General features: G+C 41.2%; 1 protein-coding gene across 1 annotated transcript; it reads left to right on the top strand.

The window, feature by feature from the left end:
• Positions 1-2,140: 2,140 nt before the first annotated feature.
• Positions 2,141-18,207, top strand: LOC119024687 (ceramide kinase-like). The gene is made up of 13 exons (XM_037107677.1): positions 2,141-2,481; positions 7,173-7,313; positions 7,982-8,104; positions 8,195-8,320; positions 8,415-8,481; positions 8,673-8,818; positions 9,827-9,901; positions 10,388-10,540; positions 10,892-10,997; positions 11,430-11,509; positions 11,971-12,176; positions 12,543-12,763; positions 12,866-18,207. The coding sequence occupies exons 1-13, from the start codon at positions 2,346-2,348 to the stop codon at positions 12,951-12,953; spliced, it is 1,668 nt and encodes a 555-aa protein (XP_036963572.1). The 5' UTR covers positions 2,141-2,345; the 3' UTR covers positions 12,954-18,207.
• The last annotated feature ends 552 nt before the right edge of the window (positions 18,208-18,759 follow it).

Raw genomic sequence — 18,759 nt, 5'->3', positions numbered from 1 at the left:
TCCAAAAGTCCTCGTCAGGCGAGACAGTGACCCGTCAGCGTCATCTGTCTTGTCCTGGTTTGTGATAATCCTGTGGGAGGAGACACGCTGTAATAATCATCAATAACTGACTGACAGCTCTGATTTTCTGACCTGCTTTCTGACTTTTTTTTTTAAATCAATCATCCCACCACAATACATCCATCATCACTCCATCCAATCAGCCTCAACTGCTCCCCACCGGCCGTCACACGTTGCTTTTCCAGAGCTGAAAGAAAACCTGATCAACTTCAGGGTCCATCAGAGGCTCAACAGATGAAAGACAGACTGAATGTCAAGAGCTTTATTTGTCAGTTTTTCACTGATGAGAGAAAAACACATTTCTAATAATGCAGAGACACAAAGAGGGTGTCCTGAGAGTGTGCCATTAAGTATTCAAAGAAAAAATAGCTGCTGATGCCACCTTACTAACAGAAAGCTTAAATTAAAATATCCAGCTGCTTTTTATGCTGAAACCTGGATTTTAGGGCCTCATACAAACCATTTCAATGGTTTCCCTGCCCTCTAGACCTGAGAGTGACAATTAATCAAATGCAACATGAGTGGAAATATAAGCTTTGCCCAGGTACTAATGAATATAGTACAACAAACACTAAAAAAGGTAATTCAAACTGGTTTCTAGGTGAATCAGTCAATGAAAATAGCGGATTTTATTCCATTGGGTTGTTGAGTTCAAATTCTACTGGAGGTTAAAATGATTTTGAATTGTACTGGTTAAAATCATCATGTCAGAACAAAATGACTGAAATCTGAAACCGGATGATTTGTCAGAGAAAGTCCACGCACAGCGCTGTGTGCAGCAGCAGCGCCCCCTGCTGCCTGTTTGTTAGTAAGTTTTTTAAATCCCATAACTGTTTCGCTCTGGAACAACTGATTTAAAAGACAGGCTCACACACTTTGTCTTAAAGCCATAATAAAACTGTGTGTACACTGAAGGGGTTGATAGTTGCTATAAGTATTCCTCCTCTACACACTGTCCACAGAGATCTTCGTGAGACAGTTCAAATGTAAATGATCTGAGACAAAATCCACAAACAGTGAGTCTCTTTGAGTTTCCTTGCTGATCTGCAGCAGACAGACACGAACACAAAGAGGGACTGTAGCACTAAAAGGACTTTGAAAGATATCAACTTGACTTGATTAACTCAGACTGCTGTGGCTGCGCATCAGCAGAACTTTAGACTTCACATACTTCACTTACACTGAAGATTCTTTAAGAACCGAGATTAGACTTAGAATTAAGCAACCAACGACTGACAGTGTCATGTGCACACGTGGCTATAGAAAAGCTAAAAATGCACTTAAATGCCCTCACACACTGATGCATCACAAACTAATCTCATAATCATTTCCATACATTTTTACTGACTTCGAGATTAAGTAATTTAATTAACGTATATTAACTTTGGCACCGCATTTACTTTATATAATTAATGAATTGTTCACAGAATTAATTGTTGTTGCTGTGTACGCTGTAATAAAAAAAAAAGCTCTGTGTCCCACTGGAGTGAGTACAGCAGAAACTTCTACACAAAGTGTGTCTTTCTCCAGCAGAGAGGAGCTTTGTTCTTCGTCCGGCCGAGCATCAGTCAGAGGACGTGACGGATTTCTGATGCTTTCATATGCTGGGTGATATGTTGGAATTACGGAGGGTTTTTTCATCGTGAGAAGAGAGCAGGATAGTTCAGCCGTTGCAATATTCTCAAGATGTTTGATTCTCTGATGATAAAGAACAGATGAGCATACCACGCTGATAGCAAGTCTATGAGTTTGACTGGATTGATTCTTTGTCTGTATTGATATCTCTTGACACCGTGGCTTCATAGAAGTCTTGTGAGGTTTGCAAGAAAGTTTTGGGTCCGTTTTGATCCCAAACAATAGGTCGATTACAACATTTTTAATAATTCGAGTCAGTTAGAAACCTCTTGGATGAAAGCTGAAACGTCTTCAAGAAACTGAAACAAGTCCAGCTGCCTTCGATACAGCGCCTAGATTTACCATGACCTGGATGACTGAGAACCTTCAACAACTAATTCGAGTTTTGTGGCAGCACGTGAACGCAGCACCTGAACAGAGCTCCTCCTACTTCCGGTACGAAACCGCTATCTGTCAGAAAAACATCCCGAGCAGGAATCCGCTACACGGACACACGTCACTAACGCCGCCGCTGCTAATAGTCGTTCATTTTCGGGGTTAGGAGCCTCATTTGACACTCAGAGAGAACATGGCCGCGCGTAGGTAACCCTCCCGGGGCTGCCGCTGCCTCCTCAGCCGGCTGAAGGACGGAGCAGGACGGACAGACACAGATGGAGAGGCCGAGCAGGCAGCTGCTGCTGTCCGAACTGCGCGTCAGAAGCACCGCGTACGACGTGAGCCTGAGCCGGTCCCTGCTCACCTGGAAGAGACGGATCTCCAGCCCGGTGTACCATCCGTTTAGACCCAGTAAGACCCGCACAGCACGTCTGTGTCTGTCATGTGTGTTTACCTCCACCTGTCTGTCTCTCTGTCTCTCTGTCTGCCTGTCTGTCGGCCTTAAACACACCGCGACATCCTGTGTGATAAACAAAGGACAGCGAGGACACCGAGAGGACGTGCTGGACACGGTTCGGTGTTCGGACCTGTATACAACACGCAGCTTAATGCACAAGACATAATGTAGGACAGCACTTGAGACATAATGTATCCGGTTATATAACACACAACATCCAACAGCCTGACACACAATATGTGGAGGTCACAGTGAGGCTGCAGGCAGAGGAGGAGGAGGAGGAGGGAGCAGTGTAAACCAAACCTCTCTCTCTCTGTACAGTAGTCTGAACACAGGGGAATACAGAGGCTGCCTCCCTCCATGTGATGAAGAAAAAAACATCCTGCTAGTCATTATAATGAGAGACTTTCGGACAATAATAACATGGTGTCTCAAAGTAATGGATTGCTGTTACAAAACAATCGTGACTTGCTTATCTCAAAACAGTGATTAGTAACTCAAGATAATGAGAAACTTTCTCATGATGTTGATTTAGTAGAAATGTTGAGTCAGTATTGCAAAAATAAAAACTTTAGTATCTCAAAAAAAAGGACTTTTTTGATTATGTCATTATGTCAAGTTATCATGTTAAGGTACATAATAAAAATTATTATTTTCAGATACTACCTCATAATCTTGACATAATAAGTCACCAATGTCATAGTTTTGTGAACTGAATTTTGAGACTCTAAGTCATTATTTTAAAAAGGTTTGACATTAATTTTGGTAAACTAAGTCTTTACTTTACTTTTTTTCTAAAAATGACTATAACAATAAATCATTATTTTTTAGATAAACCCCCTTTTTTTAAGGCTTTGTATTATTTTGACAGGTAGTAATTGTTTTTGCCACATGAACTCATTATTTTGACATATTAAGTCATTATTTTAAAATCCTGATTCATTATTTTGAGATACTGATTAATAATCTTTACATGCTAAGGCATTTTTCCTAGAAGTTTTCTTATTACAATGACTAACTGGATCTATTTTTCCCATCCAACTGGCTTCCATAGAGAAATCCTGAGAAAAAGAGGAGATAAAGTGTATCTTTGAAGAACTGCATGCTGGACACTTCCCTGTTGGTGTAACATGCAGAGGAGTGTTTTTTACATTGGAGTATTGCCACATTTTCTTAAAGGATGTGACGACTTCTTGAATCACTGGGAGTAAAGTGTGCTCTCTCTCTCTCTCTCTCTCTCTCTCTCTCTCTCTCTCTCTCTCTCTCTCTCTCTCTCTCTCTCTCTCTCTCTCTTTGACTTGAGTCAATGACGGAAATATTCAGCTGTTTTGCAATGCATGCTCAACATTCCCTTGTGTTTTTTTCCTCTCTGGACACCCACTGTGATCGCCGTTACTGAACGCTGTGAGACCTTGAGGTTCAGCATCCTCAGCAACAAGTGTGTGTAGGCTCACAGTGATGGAACAGTCCATGAACGTGTAGGGCTCATCTAATAATAACTAGATATTTTTAATAATCTTTATTTGAAGTGCAGGTGATTCTGATCATCAACATCAACCTCAACCTCATTAGTCGTCCTTCTCTGTTCACCTCATCGGTTCAGAAAACAGATTACTTGAATATTCAAAGTAACAGAAAGGTTTCAGATCAGACTGAGGCTGCTGCAGGGTTCACTTTGACCTTTTGACTGACTGTAGGCTGCCTCAACTGAATTGATCCTGAACTGATCAAGAATCAGAAAGTGATTGCTGAATGTTGAATGCAGATATTTTCTGAGACAGTTGTTCCTCTTTAATGAACCAGTAGATATTTTTCATGTCACTGCGCAAAACCGAAATAACTCTGACAGTGTTTGATGTCGGCAGGTTGACGCTGCTTTCTGCCTCCTTTCTTTTGGGGTTTCAGCTGATCACAGTCCAGCTGTTTCTCATCCACATCCCATTGTGTTTCTGTTGTCTTGGTGATGACAGAAATACCTGCCAGCCGGGTGTGTTAAACTGAAATAGACGGCCGTGTATGTATGTGTGTGTTGTGATTGTGTTTCATCTGTGAATCTTTAATGTCTGACCTGCTTTCTGTCTGCTGCTGTTGAAAGATGCTGCTGTTTTTTTTCATAGGGTTTACCAAGTCTAAGCTACGTACAAATGGGACATACAGTAGTACAATAGTATAATATATAAAGTACAGTACAATAAGGTCAAATGTAAAATTGATGTTCTAAGCAAAGAGGCATCAAATCATGACTGGATTAAAGGTTTCTTTTTTTTCTATTCTACTCTTTTAATTTAGTAACCATATTGTCCAAACAACCAGTGTTATCATTTTTACATTACTTAATGTCTGGAACATAGATTCTGTAAGTCAAGATTGTACCAGAAGGTTGTACAACTGAGTTAAAATACATCATCCAGAAGCAAATAAGGACCATTAAAGTAAATAAAAATGTTAGTGAGAAATATGCAATTAATGTCAAAGTGGTAAATCAGACTTTATAGCAGACTGAACTGAGCTGTTGTGTGTGGGCTTCCGTAACAATGAGCTGCCTCTACCAAAAAGGATAAGAAATAAAATAACAGTGCATAGTTCACACTAAACAAACAATGATTGAATTTGGTAATGTGCACAGTCCCTCTTTCCCACCTTTTCAAAGACCTGCTGGACTTAAGGTTTCTAAGGGGGCAGTGCATGTAACTCTAAAATGTTTTACAGAGACTGGATCAGTTGTATCCGGAGTGACCACCACACCATCGAAAGACCAATTTATCGAGCTCAGTTTCCCTGCAGAATTTGCCAAGTATACAATGCAATGTTCCAATCAGCAAAATACTGTTAAACAACGGCTATCTTGAAGTAGTTTTCGAGGACGAGCTGCCATTTTTAAACCACCTCTCGGGAGGTGAAACCAGGCCGAACACTTAGAGTGGGCTGATGTATACCAGAGTTTCATTTACTGATGAATCCAAGTTTGAGACGGTGTGTGGTTCTCCTGCAGGGTTTTGTGTTCCTTCGTTCCGTCATCAACCAGACTCAGGTAGGAGACCCCCCCCACGATGTAGTGGGCCACCTCCACCTGCTGTCTGCAGGTGTAGTGATTGTGGTGCTGCTGTTAGAACATGCTTCTGTGTTTGATGGCTGAGCCGTGAGCTCTGTTTGTGTGTTCCCGTACTGAACCTGCAGTTGTGTTCCAAATGAAAAATTGCCACTCTTACTCACATATTCAAACTCATTCCGGAATCTCAAAAATGCATCTTAAACCCTTAAAGGCACTTGACCTACTTTCCAAATTCCACATTAGTGTCAAACTAGTAAATAATCGTTTTTCTTAATTTCACTGAAAAAGAAAAATCACATTTTGGAATGCAACTCATTTTCAGAGAAATAGATAGCGTCAGTTTTAGTGCCATTTCATATCAACATCAAATCCAGCAGAAACATGCTGTCCTCCTCCTCGCTGCTCCTGGGTCAGTGTTCGATGTGTAGTTTTGGCTGATTAGTGTCAGTGACTCTGCTGTAGTGTGTTTAGTTTGTAGATAGATGTGCTGCTGCTGCTTTCAGGAACATCTGGTTCAATCAGATGTTCATTAAAGGAATAATTCAACTCTAAAATGTGCTTCTCTTTTTGAGTGTCACATGTTCAGATGGATACAAATGAGTCTGCACATTAGCCGACACTTCCAGGAACTTTTCTTAAGCTACCACCACGTGACGCTTCAGACATGAAACAAAAGCAGAGACGCACCTTACAAGTACTTGCACAGAAGCGATCACCTGACAGGTCATGTGGCGTAACAGTGTTAGTCCTCTCGTTTTCAGTCTTGTTTCTTGTTTCCTTGGTTATCCTGGCCATGTGTCATTCAGAGTTGGGGAGGGAAGAAGGGGAAATGAGAGCCCTTTTTATCGGGTAGTTGATGATTGTCATAATACAACAATGTCCAGACTTTTTTACTTGGTATGGACATTTTATTCTGACCACTGAGAGCTGATGAGTGTGCAGCTGATTAACTTGGGCTTTACAGTTTAACATTTTATACTGAAGTGATGAATAATGGACAGCTACTGATCTCCTCTCAAGCCTCTTTACACACCATCCATTTTCCCTGTCTTGTTTTAAATGTTTAATATTGCATCATCAAATCCAATAGTAATGATAATAGTTGTAGTTTGAATAAAGAAGGAAGCAGAGGGTGCAAATGCCAGGGTGCAAATGTGGTTTGACTCCTGCCTCCTCTGTGTCCACCTGTCAAGTTAAAGTGTCCCATACTGCTCTCCACATTTACAGCAGTACTTTACGTCTGTGTACGTGCGAGCCAGTCAGAGCCCTGCAGGTCTGGCAGATGTCAGTGTGATTTTGGATGAGGTTTGTCTTTATTTCTGGAAGCTGGAAGTTGCCTTTTCGGGTTTCACTTCAGTTCTCTGAAACATCCAAGAATAAAGCTCTTGAGTAATGACTCCTACTCAGTCCAGTCTGACTCTAGAGTGTGTTTTTAAAATTATTTTCCAGGAGACTGTTAGGTTAATGTGATATTATATAAACTTGCTGCGTCACCGTGATTACTATTTGAGTTGCAGTGACCTCATTCCCACCGTTTCAAAAATATCTGATGTACAACTAACAAAGTGTGTGTGCGTGTTTGTGTGTGGTCAGGTGTGTGTCACAGCGTGCCAGTGTCAGAGATCATCTCTGTCAGAGAGGAAGAGGAGGAGAACAGCAGCAGACGAAGAGACGATGGCAACTGGAAAAAGATCAAAGAGAGAGAAGGGAAGGACTGCAGGCAGGCCTTCACAGGTGAACACACATGGAAACACAGTGAAATACACATCTGGCATCACATCTGTACACGCACCTGAAAATAGTCATGAAAACACCTTGGAAAGTACCAGAAAACACCTTGAAATAAACCTTGAAATTTGTTACACATCCCTCATGGACCATGTCCACATGATGTTTTTCTTCTTTTTGAGGGCCAGTTTTTTTTTTGTTTTTTTTTTAAAATTATTCCCAATGAGGCGAAAGCAAATGCGGCAGCACGCAGCTGCTTAGACAAAACATACTGCGCCCAGCATCTTTTTTCAGACTTTCAGTGCTTTACAGCTGGAAAGAAATATTATGTTGACATAGGTCCTAAAACAGTAAACAAATCTGGAAACACGCTGAGAAAGTCAGTAAACATATTGCTTACATCTTACATATCTGAAAGTGAAGTAAACAACTGGAAACACTTGTGTTTGCACACCTCTACACTGAGCTGTGGACACAGCTGCATGTTCACTCTCTGGACTGACTCGGCAAGGAGCTGAATGAAGCAGCATGAGAATAAATTCTGGAAATAACTCCAAATCTGTCTCTGTAGTCCCTTCACAATGAAAGTGATTATTTGGCGTACAGGTGAAAGATTTTTAATGGGAAACCATAAAATGTTTTGACATTTTGTGTGTGTGTGTGTCATGTGTCAGTGTCGTATGTGGAGAGGTGTCGGCGGCACCGCTGGCGGTCTGCTGAGGTCACCTTCACGTGTCCAGAGGAGGCGCTGTGTCAGCACTGGGTCAGCAGCATCAGAGAGCAGCTCGCCGCCAACAGTACGGCTTCACACCAACACACGCTGTCTAACAAACCCTGGCTAATTTATTGTAGGCATCTGTCAGTAACATTATTGTTGTTGTTTACAGCCAGCAGACCCAAAAACCTGCTGGTCTACATCAATCCGTATGGTGGGAAGCGACAAGGCAAACACATCTACGAGCAAAAGGTTGCACCGTTGTTCACGCAGGCAGGCGTCTCCACACACGTCATCGGTACGCCCTGTATCACTCACTTCCTGTTGTTGTGCTCCCTGTGTCAGGGATTATATAACTAAAGCCCATTTTGTGTGTATGTTTGTTGTCATAGTGACAGAGTATGCCAATCATGCGAGGGATCACCTGAAGACAGAGGCAGAGCTGAAGAAGTTTGATGGGTGAGCATCGTTATTGTAATTAAATCAAAAGGCAAGAGAGCTCATATAGCGTAACCGCCAAAATAAAAGCACCACAGAGAACCTGTCAAACTGCTGTACTTGACTTTTTACATTTGGCAGTAACAACACAGATATGTTATACGATTAAAAGCTCATGCTATGCTAACTTTTGGCTTTGGGCCCCGGCTCAGGGTGGTGTGTGTCGGAGGTGATGGTATGTTCAGTGAGGTGATGCATGGCCTGGTCTGGAGGACACAGATCGACAGCAGTGTGGATCCAAACTGTCCTGATGAAGCTCTGCTCCCCAGCTCGCTTCGCATTGGAATCATTCCTGCAGGTCAGACACACCAATACCACTCCTGGAATCACAAATACTGATTTTATCTTTTTGATTTTTGGTTGAGGTCCTTTCAGAGGTTCCCAAAGGTCATCTAGCAGGTTGTGGTCCTTGGGGAGATAAATAATAAGATGCTCCTTTTGGTCTCTGAGAAGTTTCCAGAGGACTTTGATGAGGTTTTTTAGTCCTGGAAGACCCTCGATTGTCCCTGACTTTTTAGAGGTTTTTGTTGCTATGGTGACCAACCGTTTTCAAATGATATATGATTTTGTTTTTTGTAATTTTGTCATTTAATTAATGCTAAAAACACAAAATACAAGAAATCACTATCCAATCATAAAAATGTGGAAATCCTTACAAAATCTTTTCCAAACAAGACTATAATACAGTCCATTGACCTGTTAAGTGAATTAATGTCATCCGAAGTCCATGCGTGCCTTTAAATCACTGAAAAACTGAATAATTGACAATTTTTCAGCAGCATATATTAATAAAGTTACCTTACTATTAATAAGTCAGTATATTTGTTTAATGATAAACAGACGGACAGCAGAGTGTAAATATAGCTTCAGCTCAGATCTCTAACAGAAGTTGTTGTGAACTGTGTTCAAAGTGATTTTAAAAGGCAGCCAATCAGAGAGCAGGACTCTCTGTACAAATGCAAATACTGACTGTGGCCTCATTTCTCAGCCTTTCTTTGCCTTTTGTTTTCTGTTGTTCTGTCTAACTGCTCTATAAATACACCCACACGCACACAGTCATCTGGGAGACATTAATTTCCTCTGCAGCAGTGGATGATAAGCCGCTCTCCGGGTTAATTAATGGCTGCCGTGATTGGTGCAGGTGTGTGTTTGTGGAGCAGCGTTGTTTTCAAAACTTTGTATTCAAACCAGTAACATTTATAAAAAATAAATAAATAAGCAGGATGTCAGATGTTGTCAGTTGCGTCAGTGAGGGTTACTCAACATGGAAATGTTGACAGACAATCTGTTTGTTTCTTCATTTCAGGTTCAACTGACTGTATCTGCTTTGCCACTGTGGGCACCAACGACCCTGTGACCTCTGCACTGCACATCATTATTGGTCAGTCACATGGTTTCACTACACAACTACTATAACATGAATCATTTCAGCACCTGACAGGTTTTTTTTAACAGGTTATAAACAGAAAACACATGAATAAAAAGAATCAGAACTTAAAGGCTGTTTGTCCTGCAGTGAGACATTATTAACCTTTTATCCTTTCTCAGGATTAAATTGGTTAGATGTCACTTTATTTTGGATCAGTATCCAGTTTGTTCTCCTATGTAGACGTACCATATTTAATGGAAATCCAACGATACATGTTACTTTATTTTCCACAGTCTACTGCTGCCATCTAGTGAGCCTTAGTGGACAGTAGGAGGTCAGCCAAATGAACCAACAAACCACCTGTGTGAGCTTTATATAGTGAATCTAATAGCTTCCATATTACCCTGGGTATAAGTGGTTTTGAATAGGTGGGTAATGAGACGTCAGTGCACCTGCAGGTTTAGTTTCAGAAAAATTAAGATGTGTGTGTGTTTACAGGAGACTCTCAGCCGATGGACGTATGCTCGGTTCACCACAACAACACGTTCCTGCGATACTCCGTCTCCCTGCTGGGATACGGTTTCTATGGCGATGTTTTAACTGACAGTGAGAGGAAGAGATGGATGGGACCGGCCAGATACGACCTCTCAGGTAGAAAATTAAAACATTCCTTAAGATGGTTTTAGGGGAATTGAAGAAGAACTTACATATTGCTGTTGAATTCTTTTGTCTTCAATAATATTACAATTACATATTTTCAGCTGTATTAAAAATTTTAGATACATTCTTTGCTGAAATAATGTCGAGTAGGTTGGTCTTTTTCAGTCCCGAGTAGCAGCATTGTACACATAAACATTCATTTTAATGACTACCCCAAAAAATCAGCTGCGAGTGCTGTAATTCAGGTCTGCAGAACGCAGTCAACAGTCCAATCCAGAAAATTTAAACTATGAACTGACACTGAGAATGAGAGTAAACCCTGGTCCGTCCCGTTCATTACAGGTGTGAAGATGTTCCTGACTCATCATTACTATGAAGGAACAGTGTCCTACCTGCCGGCCAGAGGCATCGTAGGAACGCCAAGGGACGCTGCTAGATGTCGCTCAGGGTGAGTGAGATGTAATAGTAATTGATAATGTGATTTTTCTTTTTTTTTTTTTTTTTTTTTAATTCAAATCGCTGATTTAAGTTTGTTAACACTTTAAATTAGTATCCAACTCTGTTCAGATTAGCTACAACATTTTCATTCTGGTTGAATTAAATATAGAAAAAAAACTTTCCAAATGTTTATGTTTACTAGCTAAAACGGTTTGTCTCTGTTTAGCTAACGTTTGAGTTTAAAAAATAGTTTGATTCAGGTAAGCAAACAGGTTTGATGTACTGTAACTGTAATTCAATTGACAGTCTGGTTGGGTTTATGTTCACTGCTGGTTTTGTAAAGCAGCTTAAGCAGTTTAGTTCAAGAAAGCAAATGTTCTGTTTAGTATCCAACTATGTTTTATGTATATTTTTAATGACATCGGTGTCTGTACATTTCCAGCTGTTTGGTTTGTCAGCACAACGGGCAGCTACTTTCAGAGAAAGCCGAGATGTATGAGATGGATGACACATCAGACAGCCGTGAGTCCAAAGAAATCTTCATTCAAAGCTTCTTAAACAAAGTTGATAAGAAAATTACTAAATTGTCTTTGAAGTAGATATCCTGTCACACTGCCAGCTTGGCTTCCTCAAAACTTATTTGACAATGTCTGATTTAAATGTTGACTCTTGGAAATGAAAGTGGTCCAAGAAGGGAGCCCTGGGCCACACCACAGAATAGTCCTGTACACGAGAAATTAAAAATCATCAGTGCCGACATGAAAAGACCTACAGTTCATATAATGCAAGAATAAACTCTGACTGTCAACAGTTTAAAGTTATTCAATTTGTTTTGTGTTTATTTGAAGATTAATTTCTTGATTTTCCTTGCTATACCTTTCCTCTCCATATTGGAGAAATTACACAGAACCTGAATTAATGAAGTTTTGGCAGAGGCAGCAGCCAGAAATGTCAAAGCTGTTTTTTGGGGATTCTGGTTTCAGAGAGTGACGGCGAGTGGAGGACAATCCGAGGGAAGTTCCTGGCTATAAACGCTGCCAGCATGAGCTGCGCTTGTCCTCGCAGCCCTAAAGGCCTCTCACCTGCTGCTCACCTGGCGGATGGCACCACGGATCTGATACTGGTCCGAAAATGTTCCCGCTTCGACTTCCTCAGACACCTCCTCCGACACACCAGCAAAGACGACCAGGTAATAAATCAGTCTAGTTTATGGTTTCTCCACATAATCATAGTTAAAGGAGGGAAACCGCAAGAAAGTTTCAGTTCTCAATGGACAAATGAAAGATTGATCCAATCGAGATCCCAACACCGAGTGCAAAACTAATTCTCCTCTCAAGTTACTCTTGTGAGTTTGATCACAGGATCATTTGTGCTAAGACACGTTCCTTGCTGGCGTCTTGATTCACCCCAAAGCCAGATTACTTTATTGCACATTAGCCGTAAGCTAGCGAACAACGGCTGACACTGAGGTTGTTTGTGATCTTGTTTATCTGCTGCAGAGAGTAAAGACCTTGCTCACAGTCTCCTTTTTCTTCCCTTGTTCCATTTTGACCAGTTTGACCTGACGTTCGTTGAAGTGCACCGGGTACGGCGTTTCCGCTTCACACCACGTCACTGCCAGAGTGACTCAGACCTGGAGCTGGACTTGCGCGAGACCGGCAAACGCCAGATCTTCAGCCAGATCTGCCGAGACCACCCGGCCTGTGGCTGTGCCCCGGCCTACAGCAGCTGGAACTGTGACGGCGAGATCCTGACCCACACCGCCATCGATGTCAGGTACAGCGACCTCTGGGAGTTTCCCTCTTTCGTATTTTAAAGATTTTAACCCAGATTGATAAAAAAATAAAACTCTTGTTATTGTTTGTTTGTTTTTCCCAGAGTGCACTGCCAGTTGATCAAACTGTTTGCACGAGGGATTGAAGAACCAACGGTGTTTGAGGATCTCACCAACCCCTGTGCAATATAGACCCACGCCCCCCCATTATTCCGTCAGACACTGGAGTCATGACTCCGTCTCCGGCCTCTGTCCACGTTACTGCTGCTGCTGCCGTCGCGTGTCACTCATCACATGCTTCACCAGGAGACTCGACAGAATTTACGACTCAAGAGTTGAGCTTCTCCTCGACAAAGATCAGTACGGAGAGCAACAAAACTTTACTTTCTGGGTCGTAAACTCCTGAATTGTTTAAGAAATGATCAGAATATTATGACCCAGAGAGTAAAGTTTGACCCTCAGATTTGATCTGGTTTATTGTGTTGTTGTTGTGATGTGAGCAGTTGAATGGTTGCAGGGTGTCTGGCACCTGATTTATTTCGAATATGAGATGATATTTTTCACCGAGGTCAATCTTGATCATGACCTGATCTTGTTACCCTGAAGTTACAAATGTTGCCTGTTACAGTGACAAAATATGAGCTGCTCTAGAGGGAAAACATCGAAGCCTTTCTGTCTGCCTATAGAAAGGACTTTTGCTGACTCAGACTTGTAGGTGCTTGCAGATGGATTCGTCTTGATTTCGTGTGTGTTTTGACTCTGACTTTTCTTGTCTCAGACTCGGTCATGTAGGTGGCTGCATCTGGACTTGGTCATCTGGCCATTCTGACTGTGACTTGTTACACCGTCTTGGGTGTTATGACTCATCTTTGTCTCAGTGTCAGCCACCAGTCTTGCCACACAGTTGGGATTCTCCTTCCCTTTCACTACCTGTTTGTTAGTGTTTTCAAAATCCCCGTCTGCACTGGAAACTACCTCCAAACTAGCAACCTACACGAGAAATGCAAGATTTCCCCGCTTTGCATGCTTGACCAAAACAAGTTACACTGTCAGGGAACGACACAGAAACTAACAAATTGAGGCAAACACCATTCGTGAGCCGCTGCTCCGGGATTTCAAACCAGACCAACATGGCGCCTTGTTTGGAAAATTTCTTACAAAAAATGCTCACCAAAAATGTGTTTCTGAAGACATTGAAGACAGATTCTGTAACCGCATGGCTTATCTCTCGCTTTCAGCGTTGGCTTGACAATGTGTAGTTTTTATAGTGTTTCATGAGTTTCCAGAGGCTTCGCAGTATCGCATGGCTTTCTACACAGACAATGAATGGGAAGTGTGTAAACCACGGACCCTGTGGACACATACCTTCTGACTCAGTGTTTTGAATCTGACTTGTCTCTGTCTTGTGGATTATTTTTACTTTGACTTTGACTTTTTTTGAACAGACTGAGATTTTTCACATTTATTCATCTTACAAGTAGATTATGAATTGTTACATGAACCATAGCTCATTTGCACTTTTTGAATAGTTTTGATTATTTTCAATACTCTTTTAATACTTTGGATTTATCTGTTGCACGTTTTTAATGATGCCAGACACCTGCAAGTCATTGCTGTGGTCATATGATCATTAGGGGTCAGGAGTTGACTCACATTCAAGATAAGTAGAAAGTAAATCCCCTGCACATGGTCAGAGATTTATTTTCCACTAATGACCAGTAACGTGTCTATTCTTCAGCCGTGTGAAGGTTTCTGTTACATTCTGTGTCTCCAGCAGGCCCACTCATTTATCTCCAGTCCTCCATGTTCCCATCTTTCTCAAGAAAAGTTCAGTCTTAACCATGAAATTGTATTTTTTTCATGTGTCAGGTCCCAGCAATTGATGAAAAAAAAAAAAACTATGACAAATCTCAGTCAAGGAAAATGTTGTGTCGGTCAAGCTGGTCGTGGCTGAGCAAGCTGAGTAGTGCACACATGAATGTTTTCAATCTTCCATTTCTGCTCGATATGCAAATGAACTCAAAACAAAACACAAATCATCTGAGCACTAAGTAGAAGAAGAAATTCTGCTTTTAACAGCAGTGTTTCACACTAACCGTGCAGGTATTCTGTCTTCAAAATGAGCTGAAGTTGTAGCCATAACTTTTCTCTGTGTGACGTGATTTTCTGAACTCGTCTGTCGGTTTTGTTTCATAAAACCTGAAGTCAATCATCTGAGCCTTCCACAAATCAAATAAGATTCACACGCAACAAAATACGAAAAAATACGAAGAAGTGCTTTCAAATCTGGTGGTAGGGGCCCCACTGAGTGAATCCTGGTGATGTCAACCACTTCAGTCTCAACTTCAGTACAAATACTGGGTTGATTGCCATACTTTGGTGGCACAGTCTTCCCCGTCCCCCTCAGGATTAATTGTGAAGCGGTGACAATCCACTTGTCATCTAGCGCCATCATCAGGTCAAAATCTTCAAATCAATTTGTCCATTAATTTGGCTTTCAGACCAAATGCCCTCAAAACTCATGACATTCCCATCAGCCTCAGCTGTAGCATAGTGACACTAAACTAAGATGGTGAACAGCTCGGGGCTGCAGATAAGCATGTTGGCATTGTCATTGTTGGCTTTTAGAGTTGATCGTAATGATTCAAATCAAACACTGTAGATGTATGCAGCCTGAGAAGAGGCCTCGCAAGTAGACAAGATAAATAGGGTGGAATAACTGCACAGGGCTGTAAGTGCAGATTTTTTGCAGTTATTGATTGTTTGTTTATTTACAAAAGCAGATTATTTATCTTGTTCAATAAAAAAAACCTAGTTATGAGTTTTATTGTATTAGTGGAAGGTTTCTATTATTGATTTTGAGTTTTGTGAGCGCTGTTTTTTTTTTTTAATAAGGAAGTTGCACTGTGAAGTCCAGAGTTGATACTCAACCATCTGCTCACAAAAACAGGTTCACATTATTAGTTTTTTTTTTTTTTTTTTAAAGTTAGAAGTTTTGAATCACTGTTGGTTTTGTGTCTGAAAGGTTCACAGCAGACAGCTCTGAGCATGGTGTTAATGACCTCATCACCTTTCACTGAGCACCATCCTCAGGATGAAGTGTTCGTTTTAAGCCCCACTACTAGTCTCTAAACCATCAGGCTATTGCTTGTAAACACTCCAGCTTCTAGGGAACTTTGTCATTCAGAACATAAACTAAACAGATTTTAAATCATGTGATAGTCTCCACGTTATTTTGGAGAATAATTTATCTTTGACCCTGAGATGAACCAGACGGGGCAGGAAGTTGAATCAGCACTGGACTGTAGATGCTGTTTGTTTGTTTGTTTGTTGTTTGTTTGTTGTCCAGCAGTTCTGTTTCCTCTCTGTGGACATTGAGCGGGACTCAAACTGACAGAGGAGGGAACCAGTAGCAGCTCACGGTGCTCCAAAACACCAACCAATCAGCTTTTTTCGGATCCTAATCTGACCAAATACCAGCCGGGGTTTAATGATGTAGCTGTTTGTCTGTCTTGGACCGTTGTTTGGTCATCCTAGAGATCTTCACAGGTCCAAAATCTCAGAGACCTCACAGACCTGATTAGACTAGAAAATGTGAACTTGGTCCAACTTCAGTGAGAAGGAACCCAGTGGACCTGTGAAGATCTTGAGCTCAGCTGTCTGTCTAATGCTGATTTGTCTCTTTAAAGTTATATTGATGCACAATCAGAGTCTTAATGTTTGCTGTAAAATCCCCAAATAACAACAAACCAAATGTGTTGGAATCATGCACACAGAGGTCGACTGATGACATGTGACTGAAGTGGCTTTTCAATTAGCAGAGGATACAGATATTTTATGACATCTAGCGAGCTGTAAATATTAATTAAATGTGTCTGTGCTTCACCGTCTTTATATTTAGTGCCCAGTCAAATGAGAAACTCTCAAATTAATTTGCACATTAATTGTGAAATAGCCGATGATGGAGGCTTGATGACGACTGAGTAAATACTTGGCGAGCTGCCGTAGCTGGTAAGCTAACCGCTGTGCTATATAGACAGGAACACATGGGCCCGACATAATAGCCTACCTGGCTATCTCAGATGCTAACAGGCTGTAGCTAATCTAGTGAGCCAGGATGGCTCATTATATTAGCTGATCTGAAATCTGAAAACACCTAGTCACACCAGGAAGTGATCGCTCGCAGGGCAACCCCCATCGACAGACTAAATGTTTGCTAAGCATGTTTCTGCAATATTGCAATGTTGCAACTTCCTGTCTGTTAGGTTGAACTTTCTATTCCTCTCTTTCTACAATGCTGTGCTTGGGCTCCTGTTAAGTTTAGGCACAAAAAACACTGAGTGAGGGTTAGGAGAACGTCATGGTTTGACTTAAAAGACCGGTGTCGGTCGCCAGGCTCTGGAGATTTCACACCATTCATTCAAAGGACATTTTGTACAATCAAATCCTGTCCCGTTATTGTCAGCCGTGTCTCCGTTGTAGAGCGGTTAATCAAATCTAGATGGTGAAAACACTGCTAACAAGCTAAGCTAAGTCAGCACTGTCACATCTCGCTATTGGTCTACTTAACTCAGCTGTGCTTGTTCATTCAGAGTCAGGATCTGGAACTATGATACGACACTATGATGACACGTTAAAAAGAACTACACAAGTCTCCAAAACTGATTTAAAAACATGAGGTCTTCTCGTTCTCTCGCGGACAAACTGTAGTTAGCAGTTACTAAGCTAGCTATGTCGCTAAGTGGACACTAAAAGCAGATAATGGAAAGAACCTGTTGGCATCACTGACTGCTGGGTTATTGCAAACATTGCTTCATGTCTTTGTGGAACTATTCTTTAATCACATCACACAGGGTTGCATAAAAATGAATGGTGATACGCAGCTTTAGATGTGGTCCTCAATTTTGGACAGTCCAGCTCTCCATTCCCTCACTAGTTGACACTGAATGAGATCAGTAGCACAGATCTGTCAGAGTTGAGGTCGAAGCGAAGACTCCTTACAAACTGACCCAAAGATGGCATTGAAATAAACAGATTTTGTTATCAAAAGTTTGCTGATCCGAATGCTGTGGCGAGCGGGAGATCAGTGAAATACGTTAAAACTCAGATTATAAGTGAATAGGCCGAATTCTATATCATGAGATCATCTGTAGTGATAATCTGCTAACAACGTGTAGACTATGTAGAATGAAGGATTGCTATTTTTACAACTGATTATTCTTTATTAGCTTTCTGATTAGTTCCAAAACATTAAAGTGAACTCTCATGTCCAGCTCTTTTTTTTTCTCAAAGTCCAGTGATTCTATAAACGCTTCAGTTAGACTGAATAAATGACAGTTTGATGTAGTGAATCAGTCGACCTCTAGCTGTACGCTGAGCTGTAACTGATCTTTACCTTCTGCTGTAGCTGTTTCATTATCAGGAATTAAACACTTATTCAACTCTTCTGTGTGCACATCGACTTTTATTCTGTCAGACCTCCCACTGTTTGTTTCTGCTGCAGCGTTTCAGTGGCTCACAGTTAGGTATTGTTATTTTATTTAAAGGAAGGTTTCTCTCAATTACACTACCTGTGTTACTTGAGGAGAACACTAGACAGCAAACCTTAGCTTCTCTTTGAAACTTCCAGACATTGTTGTCCCTGCTGCTGACATCCTTTCTGACTCTGATAATGTCACATCCCCATACAGGCCCTACACTGCCCCGATCATTCATGTGTGTATTGCATCTTGCTTCTGAGAATGTGCACTACCGACGCTCCAAACGGAAACAGGGAACACCAGACCTCTATCATGTGTACGCAAATTTGTTGGAGAAAGCTAATTTATTTCTGGTCCATGACAATGAAACACTATGCTTAAAACAATTGACAATTGAGCCTTAAAGGTGCTAGAAGATGGGTTTTATGTATGTAACATACTGATAATGATGCTAGTTCATTAAGTGGCTTAATATTTCTTCAGGTCATCCTCTTACCTCTCAGTAGTAGAAGTCATAG

This window comes from Acanthopagrus latus, chromosome 8 (assembly GCF_904848185.1).
Source record: "Acanthopagrus latus isolate v.2019 chromosome 8, fAcaLat1.1, whole genome shotgun sequence".
In the NCBI taxonomy this organism is placed as follows: Eukaryota; Metazoa; Chordata; class Actinopteri; order Spariformes; family Sparidae; genus Acanthopagrus; species Acanthopagrus latus.
This window is presented reverse-complemented; position numbering and strand designations above follow the sequence as displayed.